This window comes from Glycine max, chromosome 4 (assembly GCF_000004515.6).
Source record: "Glycine max cultivar Williams 82 chromosome 4, Glycine_max_v4.0, whole genome shotgun sequence".
Taxonomy (NCBI): Eukaryota; Viridiplantae; Streptophyta; class Magnoliopsida; order Fabales; family Fabaceae; genus Glycine; species Glycine max.
Window position 1 is genome coordinate 4,298,551 of NC_016091.4, and position 18,152 is coordinate 4,316,702.

General features: G+C 30.1%; 2 protein-coding genes, 1 long non-coding RNA gene and 1 other non-coding gene across 5 annotated transcripts; 2 read left to right on the forward strand and 2 right to left on the reverse strand.

The window, feature by feature from the left end:
- Positions 1-377: 377 nt before the first annotated feature.
- LOC121174766 (uncharacterized) lies at positions 378-2,216 on the forward strand. Its single transcript, XR_005891087.1, has 2 exons — positions 378-873; positions 1,880-2,216. It is a non-coding gene; the product is annotated as an uncharacterized lncRNA (long non-coding RNA).
- Positions 587-690, forward strand: MIR156V (microRNA MIR156v). Its single transcript, NR_126706.1, has one exon. It is a non-coding gene; the product is annotated as a microRNA MIR156v (primary transcript).
- Positions 2,217-6,928: 4,712 nt separating the features above from the next.
- Positions 6,929-7,372, reverse strand: LOC102665284 (leucine-rich repeat extensin-like protein 3). The gene has a single exon (XM_006578978.1). The coding sequence runs from the start codon at positions 7,370-7,372 to the stop codon at positions 6,929-6,931; it is 444 nt and encodes a 147-aa protein (XP_006579041.1).
- Positions 7,373-8,343: 971 nt separating this feature from the next.
- Positions 8,344-13,471, reverse strand: LOC100798861 (U-box domain-containing protein 35). 2 transcript variants are annotated; one of them, XM_003523599.5, is made up of 8 exons: positions 13,142-13,471; positions 12,722-12,804; positions 12,508-12,629; positions 12,197-12,406; positions 11,814-12,060; positions 11,560-11,661; positions 10,553-10,981; positions 8,344-10,084 (listed from the first exon to the last, which is right to left on the reverse strand). In XM_003523599.5, the coding sequence occupies exons 1-8, from the start codon at positions 13,302-13,304 to the stop codon at positions 9,281-9,283; spliced, it is 2,160 nt and encodes a 719-aa protein (XP_003523647.1). In that variant the 5' UTR covers positions 13,305-13,471; the 3' UTR covers positions 8,344-9,280. The 2 variants fall into 2 exon arrangements, with proteins under 2 accessions (XP_003523647.1, XP_014629964.1); XM_014774478.2 differs by having other exon boundaries at positions 13,138-13,471.
- Between the last annotated feature and the right edge of the window lie 4,681 nt (positions 13,472-18,152).

Below are 18,152 nucleotides of genomic sequence, written 5' to 3' on the forward strand. Positions count from 1 at the left end.
AGATTTATCTTTAACTGAAAACACAAGAATTTAAATTTCTTCTAGATGCATGTAGAGAATTGAAGATAGGGCATCAATTAAGGGATGTTGAATAGCAAGGATTGGAGGGTTAATAGATTTAGAATTACAAGATGCGTTGGTAACAACAATGAATAAATGGGTTTTGGGCTAGTTGCATATGGGTGGCCGGAGAGATCATAAAGATAAAGTTTCAACACTTCTTTTTTATGCTTTCTCTTTTTTCTCTTCTGTAAAATGTTTAAAATATTTGACAATGGCCAGTGGAAGATAAACCCACATTTATTCCTCACATACGTGATGCAAGCAAATTCTCTTTCAGGCTCTATATAAACCCCTTTATCACCCTTCACCTCTTCACACAACATCTCAAGTTTCTTATTTCTTCCTTTCATATATATTCAAAACTTCAAATCAAATGAAACAGCTTTCGTGTTAAATATAGATTAGGAAGAATGGTTAGTTGATTGTCTCCTTATAACCCTCCTGACCCTTTCAGAAATGAATTTAAGGGGGAGAACCACTCAATTACATATCAACTTTCATTTATTCTATAAAAGTCAAAGGGTAAGGGAGGTGACAGAAGAGAGTGAGCACACATAATACTTTCTTGTAAGATAAAGATTCATGCTTGAAGTTATGTGTGCTCACTCTCTATCTGTCACCCCACCACCATCTCTCACCACCCTCTCTAGTCTCTACCCTTTTCACTTTCTATTTATATACTTGTTTTCTGTTTATTTATTTTCTTGCTTTCCCTTTTGGTGCTTGTACTAACCCTAAGTAGCAGCCAGGGACCTCACTATCAGCAAAATAATAAATATTCACACCACATCGATCTCATACATATCACAGGTATGGGCGTTTTTCAGATTGTTCTTAATTAGTATTTAGGTTCTTCTTAATTAGTTCTTGCTCTTCTTAGCATGCTGACCTGCAGTACCTAGCTACTTCATCAAAAGCTTAACACCTGCCTCCGAGGCAGACATGCATGTGCTTGGATAAAGAATCTATTTTAACAATTACAATTATCTAACTCTAATTGTTTGATCAATGTTGTACGTTATTCTCAGTCAACATACTGTTATGATGAGTAAGAGACTGATGAGTGTGGCTGATTAATTAATTATAGCATCTGGAAAACCTAACTCGTCTTTTGATTCAATTCAGACAGTCAAGAAAATGTTTTTTCTTATATATATATACCATCCATCTTTAAAAGAGATAATGGAAGATCAGGTCGGGTATTTATGAAAATATATATATCTTATCCTTAGGGTTTTTAATTTTGCAAGGTTAATTGATTAAGAATAAAATTAATCAGCAAATTAAGCGATTTCCTGAAATTTCATTCTCCTTCAGATCACAGATTGCATTCTGATTTGAGCTTCATTAAATACTTAATTTCTATACTGAGTTAATTTATTTTTGTAACACAGCCAATCTGAGTAGGAATGTTTAATTTGGATGTTGAAATGAAGCTGGAATTAAGCAAAATTAATTAGAACATGGACACGGCCGGAAATAAGCAAGATTAATTGAGAGGATTTTTTAAAAATCTTTTATATTAATTGGTTACGCGATCCATTAGTTTTAATTTGTTTTAATAAGATTCATCAATGTAGCAGGACAAAGTAATTTGATGTAACAGTCGAGGAATCCTTTTTACTCCCATTCGTAAATTTATCTTTTTTGCTAATAAAAAAACAGCCATTCTGAAGTTATGGAGAGGAATGGAAATAAAAAGTTAAAAACTACATATTGCCTCCTTTCTATATACTCTAGGGTTCTGAGATATACAAGCTTTCATCTGCCAACTTCACTCTAGTTTGCTAAACTGTAATTTTTCACACACTTTCAGGTTTTGAAAATCCTGCCGGTTTGCTACGGATACATATTGAACGGTGCGATACAGAATCAATGATGTTCTATTTTCATTGTGTTTAGAATTGAAGGGAAGCTCAGAAAGCGCCTGATGTTGTATTTTCTTTGGGCTTTGAAGAGGTCGTTTTCGTGGGAAAGAAATGAGTACTGATGAGATGACATGGATGTATAAATGTTTTTGTCTATGTTTGTTGCAGCTGTGCAAATTAAACTGGCATAAGATTGATACCAATTGTGTAGGGGTTTTTGAGATTACCTTCATTAGGATGTAGTACTATTGAGTATTCAACTAATGTGGATCAATTTGAGAACAATTACCATATGTGATACCTCAAATACTTGAATTCCATGGAAAACCTTAATTAAATTAAAACGATTCTCAATAACTAATTTGCGCAATCGATCATCAATTGTTTAAGATTTGTGATCATTGATTGAAAAGGAAAGAGGGAGAACAAGCTCATGATTTATCAAGATTTGATGTCAGTTTGATGTATACATTATCGACAACTTTGGCTAGCTTGTGTCGTTTTATTGTTTTTTTCTTTCACTTTTATCAAAATAATTTATAAACTTTCTTTTCCAAAAATAGGAAGCTTCAAAAATAAATTAACAAATGCAGATGCAAAAACAAAAACAATTGCAAATAAAAATAGTGAAAGAAATTTACATGGCATGCAGTCCGATCTTGCATATCATCATGAGATCTTCGTGCAAATTATCTAAATAACAAACTTTCCACCATTTTCAAAATAATATTGTTTGATAATAATTATCTTAATTAAGTTCTAATAAAAATGATATCTAAAATGTTAACACTTTAAAAACTGTACACATTCTCAATTCTTAAAAATCTGATTGATTCCATTTACAATATTTTGATATTCACCTTAAGCAAGAATTTAATCAAATTATTAAACAAGTTTCCTAGCATTTTTGCTAAACAGAAAAAAAAAGATGAAAATTTATTTTATTATATATTACGATATATATTGGAAAACATGGAAAAAGGCATGCATCAAATGGTCCCAATCCATACCCAGCCTGCCATCATGCACCCCAAAAAATAAAAAAGAATTATTTGATTAGATGTATGAGGAACTATCACCAAGATCGATTTCTCAATCTCTTAGGTTGTGTTTGGATGGCTGTTGGGAAGCCATAGCACGTTATGAGAGACAAAACGTGAATGGATAAGTTTTTTATGCATTGAGCCGAATGCAAACGTCCATTAAACTCTAACAACATAAAACAACATACACATATAGTTGCTAATTAATATAAGGCAGATCGAACTTATGTCAGGTTTTTCCTACATAATTACCATCAAGTTCTCAAATTAAATAATATGTAATATTTTTTAAAAAAAAATCTCAACACCTATGTATATACATAAGGCATGTTATTTAGATTATTTTTGATGAAAGTAATTGGAAAGGTAGTTGAAAACTGAAAAAATAATTGATAACTAATAACTAAAAAGTATAATTTAATAATTCTTCTAATAAATGATATATTTTAAAAAAATAATAAGAAAATTGAATAAATATTTTAAGAATAAAAAAATATAAAAAACTAAAAATTAACGTTTTAAAAAGATGTCACTTGAAGTAGTGTTTTAAAACGTGAAAATTACTATAAAAAAAACTTAAAGTTATTTTAAAAAATTATTTATTAAATAATCAAACAAAATTTTGGATTAATAGAAAAAATTATAACTAACTTAGATGACCTGCTGAATGACATTTATAAACAAAACAATTCGATGTCATCATTTGATTTGAGAACTAACAATAATGATATAAGGAATATTTAATCTAAGTTTTGTGCATTTCTTTATAAGATCAAACTTTTTAGTATTATATTATTTGAAGGAAAAGAATTTTATGCTTGTCATTAAAGATTAGTCCTTCACACGCTACTGTAAAGATAAATACTAAATGCAGTAATCTGTACCCCGCTGCAAATATACAATGCTGCGGATATATGGAGTTATGGACCATGCCATGACCATATTTCTTAAGGATTCTTTCTAGGTTTTCTATGACAAGAATAAAAAAAATTTGAATTAAAGTCTTCAATTTGAGGGACGGATTCAGTAGAGTCTGTTGCTAGGGTGGTCCTTGTTTGAGAGGCTTCGGATGTATGAAAGTAGGTGGGTTCGACTGGTTTAATTAATCAATTAATTTATTGGACAAATTTCACCATTAACGTTAACATGCTGTCTCCTTAATTCCTTGCACTCCACTAAGTCATGCCATGCTAAAAACAAAAGGAAAGGGGTGGGGTGGGGAGATAATATATATTTTCCAAGTGGTTATTCTATTACTATTTTGAAATATATTAGTCTTATAATATTTTTTATATTCATTATTTCTTTTTTAATTATCTCTCTGTCCATTACGCCACTCAACATACCCCACATTTTTTATCTCTTCACATTATATATCTCTTATTTGTTAAAAAAAAATGTTAAAATTTGATGTAATATAATTTCTCTATTATTGCTATGGAAGAATGAGAGAAAGGAAGAAACTACACAAATGTAGGGTTCAATGAAATTGAAATAATGAAACCTCTCCTCTTAATTTGTGAAAATTAAACCAAATTATTTTTCTTTGTAATTTTCTTTGCTTATGCCGCAATGAGTAGCGGCAGTAAGACACCCGAGAGTAGCTTGTGCATACGCCATGTCTAAAGTGATCACATACTCCAGTGTTCTTCTTACGAATTATTTTGGAGGGACCAAAATAACATGAAATTTTTAGCAGAACTAAATTCAAACACTAATAATTTTAAAAGGACCTATATAATTTATCTAATAATAAATTATTATATGTATATATTAATTTTTTATTTTTTAATTTAATTTTATTTAAATCTTAAATATTATTAAAAAATTATAAAAAATATGTAATTTAAAGGAACTCGTGCATAACATGAGTCTGTAAATTACTCTAAGTTAAATTATTTTAATTGATGTCCAGTTAAAAATACTTGTGTTGAATCCAAGTTGAAATTCCTTTGGATAAGACTGAGTTAAAGATACACCGGTGTTTCCTAAGGTTTTTTTTTTGATACATTAAGAATAATAAAAAGAAACAAAACTACACTAAGAGACAAACAGCTTCAGATAAACATCACGCACAAACATAGGGGAAATCATCCAAATCTGAGAAAGTTGTTGTCTTCTAGCTCCCAAACCTGCCAATAGGTGAGCCAAGTCTAGTCTAAGTTGAAAACATTTTTTGTATACAATTGAGGAAAATAAAACATTTTCAAAATAATGATAACTTGTGGACTGATCCTCTTTAGGCATTACTCATTAGCCTAACTCCTTATTAAGTGGGCTGTGTAAAAGCCCTCTCATTAAATGGGCTAAAAAAATTAGAATCATTTGAAACTTAGGCTCAAAATGACTAATCTAATTTGTTACGGATAATGTTGAGTATCAACCAATTTTTAGATCTTTATTGTGAAGCCGAATGCAATGCTAGATACGGTTCTTGATTCTACCGGAAAGGATTAATTCTACTAGAAACCTTCATTTTGTATTGAATTGCTTTATTGTTTTTTGATGATAGCGTAATCTCCGTTTATTTTGGATTGCGATGTTTATTGAGTCTAATTACTATCTTGTTGTATTATGGTAATTTATTTTTTTTACTTGTAACTCATTGTTGACATTTGCATATAAGTTGTAACAATAGTGGATACCATTTTGTTGTTTAGTTTTAGTTTTTAAATTTAATGGTTAAACTCAAAATAATTTTAATGGTTTAATTATTTTTTATTCCTTTGTAATTTGGGCCTGAACAAAATATATCTTTCAGGAATTGAATGAGTCCAAAGGAGTATTTCTCAGAAAAGATAGCAGAAGTGAAAAATTAGGAAAAAAAGAAATACAAAAAGACTTTTCCTATTTACACCTTCAATAAAAGAAAATACAAAAGGCTCTTCTCTATTTTTATATATTTTTTATTATAAAAAAAAATCCTTTTGTATCTACGCTCATTATTCTTAAAACCTTATTTTTACACCCTCCATCTTCATTATTGTTTAAACCTTAATTTTGCACCCATCTTTTGATTATTCTTTAAACTCTAATTTGCACTTTATCTTCATTATTCCTTCAATGTATTATGTGAAGTTGTTCATATTTCATCATCTCTATATGTAATACCATGCATTTCGTTTTTGTTAATAAGTCACTGCGATAATTACTTTATCTGAAGGTATGTCATTGCATTGCATTTGTTTATCAATACTATATGTGAATTCTGTTAATGTTACAAAAATTTTACTTTCCGAAAACATATGCCTATTCCTCAAAGTAATTTCTAATATAAGAGAGGCAGGGACAGAACCAAAATTAAGGGCCTGTTTGTTTCTCTTCTCAAATTTTGATTTTAAAAACAGTTTTGAAAGACAATTTACAGTGTCTAAAACTCAATTCTAATATAAAATTTAATATTTCTTGAAAACTATTTTTAAAACAAGTGTTTTAAAAATTAAAAAACTGAAACAGCTTGGTGATATTTCCAATTTCTTTTCTCTCGTTTTCTTTAAGTACTCTGTTTAAAGGAAAAAAAATGAAAGTGAGAAGATGAATGCAGGAGAAGTGAGAAGTGAATGCAGAGACAAAATTGTTGCCGCTAGAAAAATTATGTATAGTTTAGTTGCCATGCTACAATACTTTCGCTGGAGTTTTGTTTAGCAAATAAAAGTGACTTCCAACTCTTTTCGTTCATCAAACAAGTTTTTGAATTTTTAAAAACAGAAAACTGTTTTTAAGAAACAGCAAACAAGCATAGCCTAAATATTTCCCATGCAAGCATTTGTAGCACAAATTGTTTGCCACAAAATTATCGTAAGGGTGGAAACACAAACACTCCACACGGTTATCGCAAGAGGAAATTAACTTTTAATATATTTGATTGCTGCACTAAAAGATACACAAATACGTACGTAGGAAAACAAATACATTGATGAGAAGCCCTGCTTTTTCTCAAATAATTAACACATTTCACCAACAACAGAATACCCAATTAAGAACAATAACAAGACCAAAAAAGGGTGGATGAAATGAGAGAGAAGCAGCACCGGAAGCGTAAAAATAGTAATAGGGATAGGAAAAGTCATGTGGCGCTGAGATCACCGTAGGTTGTGGCTGTGTCAAACCTGAAGGTGGCGTGTTGTAGGACTTGAAAGGTGGTGGTGGAGCAATCCTTGATGGTGGTGGAGGTGGTGGTAATTGTGATTTTGGAGGAGGTGGTGACAAATAAGATAGTGGTGGAGAATGTGGAACGGAAGGTGATGTTGGAGGATGTGGTGGTGTTATTAGCATTGGAGGAGGGGGTGAACATATTACAGGACATTTGGCACAATCACTGATGCAGAAAAGACCACTTGAAGGGTCTTCTACTTTTTCCTCCGATGATGTCACCGTGGCAAACAAAGCTAGCCCCATGAAACAAGCTTTTAAGATCCATGAAAACAAGATTTTAATAAATTTGGTGTGATTCATTTGGACTGAAGTGGGAGGAGCTCGGAGAAACCCAGAAGATATGTATGTTCATAGGGTAGTATACTAGTGGCGAATTTTGTGATGTGGAAACTAGTGCAACTTTTTGAGGAATCAAGTGACTTGTGGAACTAACAAAGGTGAGGACCAGGTGGCTACTTCCTGTAGTTCGGAATCTAGTTTTTTCCTGGAAGCTTGATTGCAGAATCTTAGATGTGATAAATGTATTAAAATTGTGGTGTAGGTTTATAAGAACGTTTTCTAATAAAACTTTTTTCATTTTAATTGCTTGACTAATACTCTAAGAAAGCGTGCTCATTAACATTTTTCATAAGGCAGCATTTATTATACTTATAAAAGAAATTTATTTTTAATTACTTAGCCTATATTTTTAAGGCGTGCACTTGTTGGCATTCTTCATAGTATAGAGTCTTATTAACGAGTGTGATAAGAACACTAACTAAGAAATTAGTAAACAATTTTTTTTATTACAAATAACAAGAGAGATATACTAGAAATTTCAGTAAAAGAAAATATTATATATTTTCTTGTACAAACTTTTCTTCTTTTAATTCTTTAATCATTATTCTAAAATTATCTATAAGACAAGCTTATTAATGGTAAGTAACGTTTAGTTAGGTATTTTATCATCAGAACACTCACTTTTTTCTGCCAAAATATACGAACTGGTTGCTTAAAGTGACAAAAATGGACCCGACTTATATAAATGAATAAGAAAAATACTCGTTCAGCCACTATTGATTCTCTGAGTGCACTTGTTAGCACAAAATGAAAAGAAATTTTAGTTGTATATTGATATTACATTGAAACTAAACTCAAAATGATTATTCTTCTTTATATTTTAATCTGATAACAAACACAGAGACACGACATCATGATAAAATCACGAAGTCAAAAGTCCACAATTTTCTGAATCCTCCACCTCAAAGAAATCATGCTTGTTAAAAAATTCAACCAATTTTGACTTCATAATTGTCACCTTTTGGACCTCCTTACCTCTGGAGTTACTATTATAATCAATTTCATATTTAGATACCATGAATATAATGAGAGGATAAGGGGACCCATAAGTCATAACTCATTACCATAGGATAATGACAAAAATACACCAGCCGAAGTGATAAATTAAAAAACTTACTGTATCAGCGGAGTTAGGACTTTGGACAATGAGATTTGCACCCTTTTCATTTTCATGGTAAGGGAATCCAAAGCAACGCTTCTTTAGTAATCTCTCTCTTTTTCTTATACCAAGCTCCAAGCATAATTCATCTCTTTATCTTGATCTTCTTATACTTTTCTTTGCAAGCGGAAATTCTGAGCTTCCTTTTCACTTAAAGTTCTTGCAAATTCTTACAAAGTTGAGTATGATGTAAGGTGCGACATTATGACAACACATGAACGAACTTCCCACACATCATTGTTTGTGAAAGAAAATTGATAGAGAATTTATACAATAGACATGCTTCATTTTCCAAGTTGAATAATTTATAATTTGATTTCTTTTTGCTTCATGGATTCGTTTTCTGAATTTTGGTGCTCTTAGTCTGTCATCTTCCATCTTTAACAGCTGCAATATTCCTTTCTTGGAGTAGCTTTAAATTCCCCAACACCATCCTTAGATATTACCTCCTAGCTAGTTACTCAAAATCATATGAAAAATTACAATTGTTAAGGGAAAAAAAGATTTCCAACTGGAAAGAATTCTAGAAACCATGTATTGGTGTCTTGATTTTGACTCCTTTCAGTTGAAAATTCTTGAACAATTTGAATTGCATGGATTACATTATGATTGTTTTGTACATGATGAGTAAGTCCATACACGAACTTAGATGGCTAGATCGTATATAACGTCTCTGAGTCAGAGTAATGACTTCTTGGAGGTGTGGGAGGGCAAGCGGCATAGCTATTGATCATACCTTCACTACTGTAAAAAACTTGATCATTGTGTAAAGTCAATTCAAGTTCGCTTAACCTATTAAGCTCTGGCAACACAACTGTTGCAAGGTTTGGCCTGTCCTTCTTGCTGAGTTCTGAGCACTTCAATGGTAATTTGGCAAATGATAGAGCCTCTTCCACTGGCCAATCAGTGACCACAGGGTCAAGAATCTCTTCAAACCTACCCTTTTCAATTGCCTTCTTAACTATGTGAGCAAGTCCCATGGGAGGCTTGGCTGTGATTATCTGCAGTAGCATTATCCCCAGAGAATATACATCTGACTTTGTTGTTAGTATTCCCGTTTGTTGATACTCAGGATCAATGTAACAAAAGGTTCCAGCAGCGGAAGTCATGTAATATTGTGTCATAGTATCAGCTACAGAAGCGGGGACTAACCGTGCCAGACCAACGTCACTGATTTTACTCACGTAATTCCTGTCCAAGAGAATGTTTGATGGTTTAAGGTCTCTGTGCACAATAGGCTCTGGCTTGTTTTGGTGTAAGAAGAGGAGTGCAGTTGCAATCTCAGCAGCTATTTGGAACCGTTTCCTCCATGAAATTGGCCTGCTGTTATTTTTTCGGTATAATCTATCTTCTAAGCTTCCATTATCCATGTATTCATACACCAAGCACCCATGCTCAGGACATGCACCGAGGAGGAGGACCATATGCGGATGTCTAATGCAGCTTAGTACCTCAATCTATGCATGTAATTAAGAAGGAAAAAACATATATTGTTATAGTTACATAAATGGTTGTATCTTGATAACAAAGTCATGAAAGATGGTCAAAAGTTTAAGGGTCCTCCTAGAGTGCACTCTACTAAATGCTTTTAATTAATTGAAAATCAAGTATGAAATAACTTTTATATTTCTAATACACCAAACGTTTTCTTTACCAATAAAATCTTTTCTTTCCTACTGCTGTAACTTTATAATGATTAAGGACACTGATTATCAGAATTTCATATGCTACTATTGTATCAAAAGATATTTGAAAATTGGAATATAAAGCCACTTCATATTCCGAATTAAATGATACTAGGTAGAACATGCAAACGGACTTACTAGCCATATGGTGCATGGTAAATTCAACAGCAATATCATGCCAGGATTTTCTTGGAAAAATATTTATAAGTCACATATTTATATAAAAAAAATTGTCATTACCTCTTGTTGGAACTGCTTCATGCCATGAACAGCATCAGGCCTTAAAATTTTGATTGCAACTGGGGTGTGATCAAGGTGGCCTTTATACACAGGTCCATATCCACCTTCACCAATTTTGTTTAATGGGTAGAACTTTTCTGTGGCTGCTTCAATCTCCACTATAGTGTATTTTCTATACCGGTTATCGTTATGAGCCAACGCAGATAATGCACGTTCCTTCTCTTCTGCCTCTAACCTGGCTTTCATCTCTGCATCCTTTCTTCTCTGTGCATCCTGTTCTGCCCTCCTCCTGGCCTCCTCAGCTGCTTCCAATGCAGCTTTGGCTCTAATCTTCTCCCTTTCTGCCAGTGCAAGAGCTGCCTCTTGAGACAACCTAACTACCTCAACCTTACGGTCCTCTTCCATTTTCCATTGACGAATTTGTTCTGCCTGTTAACCAATCCACATATTCTAGAGTCATTTCATGATTTTCATTTGACACTCTTAGTTAAGACTTGAGAGTTAAAACCAGAACAACTTTCTCTACTGACTTCACCTTACTGTGGAGAATCATGGTCAACGATAAAACTTTTTCTTTAGAAATTAGTCAATGTGTTTAGCAAAACTTATATATAGAAATTTTCCAAGAGTTTAATTTTCATCCAATCTCTTTATACGATCAATTAATAATTTCTAAATCACCCTAAATTTGAATTATTAAAGTAATTATTACAAGAATTTAAATTTTATGTATTGTTAAACAGTACACAGATTTTTATACTGGGAACAAATTAGATATCATCTTAGGTAAAACTTGTGAGTTAATTATTACTTAAGTTAATCTTATCATACATTATAATTTATTATTGGATAACAATATAAAAATCATTTATACTTTTCGTTCTTCTTAATTAAATTCTATTATAGTAGTCAACAATCATAGCAATAATTTATAATTTAGTGAATTCAGATTTTGCTTACTTGCTCCCATCATTTTTTCCTATATATATAGCATGATTAAACATGACCTGATTTTTGGCTGAGATTGCTTGCTTGCAAGCTGAGCTGTACATGTCCATAGTTTGCTTCAGTTCAAGCCTCAATCTTTTCATCTCGGCTTCAAGCTCTTTCTGAAATGAAGTAAAAAGACTCTATAGTTAGGCTCTTAATCTCACCATCTTCATTTGGTCAAAGAACGGTTCTCGTTCACAACAAAAACAATTCAAATCAGAATCCACTACAACAATTACTTGGCCACGATAACCTTTTCTGTTACACTTACTGAGGACTGAGGACCTGATGTCCCGAAGGAATCTGATACATCAGGAATAGAATCTTGCTTAGTCACATCCATTGTCACAAGCCCTGCAATTTCTCTTTCATCCATTGACCAATGTCGTGGATGAGTGTGTACATCAATGTTAATGTCTATTGACATACTACCCGCACTCCTTGGCCTCTCACGTGCCTGTATTCTCATTGGTTCTACTGGTCCTTCGTAAGTGCTCCTACTTCTTGGTGGTTGTCCCCTATTTTGTACCCAAACCAAAATGCATGATTAACAAATCAAAAACAAATTAAGTTGCACCACTTTTAGTTTTCAACAGATATATAATTTGATTAATTAAGTTGCTAGCTAAGTAACTTTCATTCATAATTTGGCACCTTACTGATCCACCTTCTGGTTCACTAGGTGGGCATGCCTGCACAGGAAGTTGTTTCGGTGCCATAAAACCTTTTGACATTGACCGTACCGCTGATCGAGCTGACACAATCTTCAATTTGGAAATTATGTACACAGAGCAGTAATCTGGGGCTGATTTGATCATGGCTGTTGGTATATCCTGATACTGATAGGTTTTAAATTTTTTGAGGCTGCCAACATAATTGTGGAATATTAATTTCGTTAGACAATATATATATGCAAAGGGAATAAACATAAGCATATATAGCAAAATGTAGAAAATTAAAGAGACCTTATCAAAGGGTTTTTTGTGGATGCACCGACCACGATACTATGTATGGCATTCCTGTTTGCATACTCTAAAAGTCCTCTCACAACATCACTATCATCGATTACGGCTTCTTTCATCTTGACCTGAATGCGCCAAATCCGTACTAGTGAGTGCGTGCATGTTTCAAGCACGATATATACATATAACTGAAAAATCTCATGAAATTAATGCATACAGCTTTGCGGGTACACATTCCACGCAAGGTATTGAAAATATTGGCTACATCCTCTTCGTCGGGTGGAAACACATTGGTGACATCTGCATGCACATGTAACATATCATGTAATCACCAATAAATAAATAGAAATCTCAAACTGTGTGTATATATACACACATCAAATTAATGAATAAGCAGCTAAGGTTAATTCCCATGCATGATGACATATATATATCACCACAAGTATATTGTATATATTGTATGATATATTTTTTGGTACAGATGATAAATATCTTTTACAGGAAATAGTCCTAGTCGAGTCTCTATTAACTTTCAGTCAATTAATTCACACACCGATGGATTATATATATGATATGATATGATGTAATGCATATATATAATTAATCAGCGGTTGAAGATAATTAAGAGGGTACCTACGATGAGAAAAGTTTTTGTGCTTGACATGGACGGCAATGATGATGGGGTTGTCGAGGTGATTAACGGCCCAACGGAAAGCATGAACACTGTTTTTGTCTTTGTCAACAGCCACCATTGTGGTGTTTTGCAGCGGGGCGGCACATGGCGGCTGTTGAACAGACATGATTAATGTATGTTAACGTGGGAGTGCCGCCGCCGGTGTGGGGTCCACGTCCACCAGAAACGAAGGAGGACGGAAGAGGAACAAGGAAAGGAGGGAGAACAAAAGCCTCGCTCTCGCTCTCGCTCTCGCTCGCTCCTCTGAAGATGGAACCGGAACTAACCTTTCCCATCTCTCTTCCTCCACCGTTCGTTCGTTTTTGTTTAATTTAGCCATCACGTTGACCAACCCCAAATGGAAAATAACCAAACCTTACCTGGATTTTTGCACCATGAATTTTTACTCTAGAGAATATAGCACGGGTTTGTTTAATTTAAAATTAAGAATAATTTTTAAAAAATGTATATATAACCAAAGGTATATTCTCAAGAAAATTCTAGTTAAGTGGATGAGTTAGTTTACTCTAAACAATTAAGTATAATAAATTAAGGATGAGATTATAAAATTGATTTCACAACTAAAAAATGTTACAAATTGTGGGTTTGAATTTTTTTTAATAACAAAAATCAACATATTGATCGATAAAAAAAATTATGATTTATAATATGTTTGTTGTCTGTTATAATAATTATTTTAAAATTTATATTTAAACAAAATAATATTTTTTTTTATTAATAATACTGTAAAAAATTTTACAATAATACATGAAATTAAATTTTTTGTTTATTTTTATTAATAATGCATAACTCTTTAAATTAAAAAATAATAATTCTCTTCATGCGTTTTTTCTTGAAAAGTCCACTCTCAAACATAGCAATACCATGCCCTGTAAAATAGTTACTTGGTGAGGAATAGAATAAAACTTGCGAAGAAAGTAAACGTCTTTACAATGACGTGCTATCCGGCCCAATGCGGGTTGACTCAATACAGGAAGGATTATAATGGGTCATGGGTCAGAACAAAAAAATTGAATTTAATTCCAACTTAAATAATAAAGTTCAAATCTCATAAAAGTCTGATTGTTGTAGGCTTTTAATGGATTTTGCAAACTTAGTCCATATTGAACTGTGATTTGATCAGAGTTCGTATTTAATTTAGAATAAAAAAATTAAATTTAAATTCTATATTTCATCCAACAGGTTTGGATGGATCCAACTAATTCAATTTACTTTGTTACCTCAAAATAAGACTAACACTATATTTAACTTTGTCAAAATATGTTCCTCTTTTTCCACAATCCACAAGCTATACCTTAATAGTAGTATTCTTTTTATGCTATGATTGATGTTGCTCGCTACATATATAAAGTGTAAAAAAGCACAATATATGAGTCAAGTAAACGCAAATAAAGTTTCAAATCAAATTTACACGGTCATTAAGTGCGCTTGATCTGACCATTGAAGCAATGTATGTTGTATTTCTCTTCCTTTCCTTCGTTCTCTATTTGCTCTTTTTTTTTTCTTCCTGAAATTAAGTGATCCATGATTTGGGGGTACATTTTGGTTGCTTTTCTATGGTATAGTTGGAGAGACAAATAGTCAAAGTTAGTGTTTATTATTGTTGAATTAGCGTATCAAGATGGGACCCAATGGACCATCTAAACATGCATGCATGCTCCAAAGTCCAAGTCCCATGCAATGGCTTAATAGACACGAGAAGGCTCGAAGAAGTAACACATTTTGGCAAAACTCAAAACATTAAACATTATTCATGTTTAGTCTAGCTAATAAAATAAAGGTTAAATTATTATTTTAGTTCCTTCATTTATTTAATTTGACTAATTTAATTTTTTTCATTATTAAAAAGTTTGATTAAATATCATATTTTTCTTTTTATTGACAGAAAATATCATAATTTTTAAAATCAAGTCAATGTTATCATTTCCATCAATTTATAGTAATACTATTAATTGTCAGAATTTGTGAATTAATGGACACGTGCCCAACTTCGTTAATGGTGTCACTGCGAATGGGATAAAAAGGCAACATTGATTCAATCTTAAAAATTAAGAGACAAAATTAAATTTTTAATAATAAAATGAGTAAATTAAACAAATCAAATAAAAATTAACTAAAAGAATAATTTAGCCGATAAATAAATACTAAATATGAAGCGTCTACTTAAATTTAAAATAATAACATGAAAGAGATATGCTGATTTAACGGCCAAACGAATCAAGGGTAATTTTTTTTTTTACAAATTTATTATTTAGGGGTAAAATTTAAATTAATATTCTTAAATTAAAAGTCATAACATGTGTTACAATTTTTTTTTTTACATTAAAGTCGTAAAAAAGATTTACAATTTCAATTTTTTATTTTTTTAAACACAATTTTAGAGTCATGAGAGTTTTTTATTTCATAACTTTAGAGTAATTATGGAAATTTTTATTTTTATTTTTTTATTGAAGTTGTAAATTATTTTACGATTTCAACTTTTTTTGCATGTATTCTTTTTTTTAAATCGTAAATATTTGTTTTAATTATTTAATGAATTAATGTATGTTTTATTTTTTTAGTTTCATTTAATGTTTTAAAAAAATTATTAATTTTAAGGATTATTATTTTTTAAAATTAAAAAATAATACAAAAGACTTAAATTTAAATAAAAATATTAAAATGTACTACATATTTTAACAAAAATATTAATAGTGGAATGATGTCCTCACTCGCATGTAATTACAATATATGCTTCTTACCATCTAAATTATGATGACTTTGTTGACCTTGTATACAAGTTCATCAGCATTAGTTTCATTCCCTTGCAAAGATAAATGACGGACCAATACTAAATAGGCCTAAAAAATACTCATTGTATAAAAGTGAAAGACATAATGATAGTAATTATCCATACAAACAAGTTGATAGCTAATATTGTTTTTACTTTTTAATTTTATTTTTTTGTTTAATTTGTATTGCTCATTTTATATTAATGATTATGTTTTTTTATTTTAACAATTACTATATTATTTTCTATTGTCAATATTAAAATAATTTATAAAATAAAATTAATTAATATTATTGTACGAAATTATTAATTTACTTAATGATAATTGTAAAAATTAATTATTTTTTTTAAAAAATAATATTATTTGATAAATTATAAGTTAATATTATATTTTAATACTAGTAACATAACATTTTAATATGCTTGTTAAATAAATATGTAGTACATTTTAATATTTTTATTTAAATTTAAATATTTTGTAATATTTTTTTAATTTATAAAACAAATAATAATCATTTTAGAAAAATATAGAAAATATATTAAATAAAATAATATACAAAAATATAAAAAAATATAAAAAATATCAAATGAAACTAAAAAAATAAAATATGCATTAATTCATTAAATAATTGAAATAAAAATATTTACAATTTTGAAAAAAATATATGCAAAAAAATTAAAGTCGTAAAATAATTTAGGACTTAAATAAAAAAATTCATTAATGACTTTAAAGTCCTGAAAAAATAACTTTAAACACACACCCACACAAATATTTTTTTAATTTAAAAAACAAATAATAATCATTTTAGAAAAATATAGAAAATATTAAATATAGAAAATGTATTAAATAAAATAATATACAAAAATATAAAAAAATATAAAAAATATCAAATGAAACTAAAAAAAGAAAATATGCATTAATTCATTAAATAATTGAAATAAAAATATTTACAATTTTGAAAAAATATATATGCAAAAAAATTAAAGTCGTAAAATAAATAATTTAGGACTTCATAAAAAAAAATTCATTAATGACTTTAAAGTCCTAAAAAATAACCATACGCACGCACGCACGCAGAGAAGGATATGATGGTAACAAAAAGAATCACATAGCTACAATATCAATAAAAAAAGTATTTTAAAAATGAAATAAAAATGATTTTAATTTTATTTTTGTTGAATGTCTTTTGATTTAAGAGTTATATTTAAAATAAAAAATAAAAAACTTGCAACCACCCAAACCGATTATTTATTTTGTTTGTCAAATTAAAAACTTATGAGGGGTATAAAAATGTCCTTTGTTCTAACAATTGCTTCTCTATTTTTTCTGAAATATTTAATTTGATAAATGTTTTCAAGATGAAAAAAATAAAATGACCATCATAAAATATTTAAATAAAATGATAAATTAACAAAATTCAATGTCATTTTTATAAACATTATATAATTCTTTTAAATTAAAATTTTTAAGAATATCCTCTACCGTTTCTATTCTTTTTCTAAAAAAATAATTTTAAATATTCTTACACATTTTTCTATTAATCTTCTTACCTTTTGTGTATAATAAGTATTGAATACTTTTGATTTTGTTAAAAAATATTAAATTTAATATCTTATTCATAAAAGAAAATTATAGGAGTATAAAAATGTATTTTTCCTCTTTTCTAAAACCCAACTCACAAAATGACCGTAAACATCCGGTACCTAACCCCGCCAAAGCCAAATAGCAACTGCCAATCCAATCTAAAAAGATGATCTTATTCTAAATCGTGTTCATACTTGCTCCTCCCCTGTCATTGTCGTTCCTCGAGACTAACTTACTAATTCACCATTTCCTTTATATATCTACAAACTAATTCGCAATTATTTTTCTTTCAAGTTGAATTTCTCACAATTTTAAAATTATTCTAAACTCAAAATAAGAAAATTAAAACAAAATATGGTTAGTTTAAGACTTTTATTGTAACTTAGTATCATTCTTTGGCCACTATATATCTTCATATATTCATATATTAATATAAAACTAATTTCTAACGAAGGAAATTTTATAAGATAACATTAGTTTTACAAAACCTTCTTCCTAATATCGTTTACTATAAAAAAGAAAAATGAAAAAAGAAAAGAAAGAAAAAAGTTATAAAAATATAAATTACACGATAAAGACTTAAAAATAGATTATATATA

Bases quoted from the DNA above. Each gene is read 5' to 3' on its own strand.
- LOC100798861 (XM_003523599.5), bottom strand. From the start codon at position 13,304: ATGTCTGTTCAACAGCCGCCATGTGCCGCCCCGCTGCAAAACACCACA. The intron at 12,805-13,141 runs GTAGGTACCCTC...ATGTGCATGCAG, and splicing joins GCACAAAAACTTTTCTCATC to ATGTCACCAATGTGTTTCCA. The intron at 11,662-11,813 runs GTAAGTGTAACA...ACTTCATTTCAG, and splicing joins CATCAGGTCCTCAGTCCTCA to AAAGAGCTTGAAGCCGAGAT.
- LOC102665284 (XM_006578978.1), bottom strand. From the start codon at position 7,372: ATGGGGCTAGCTTTGTTTGCCACGGTGACATCATCGGAGGAAAAAGTA.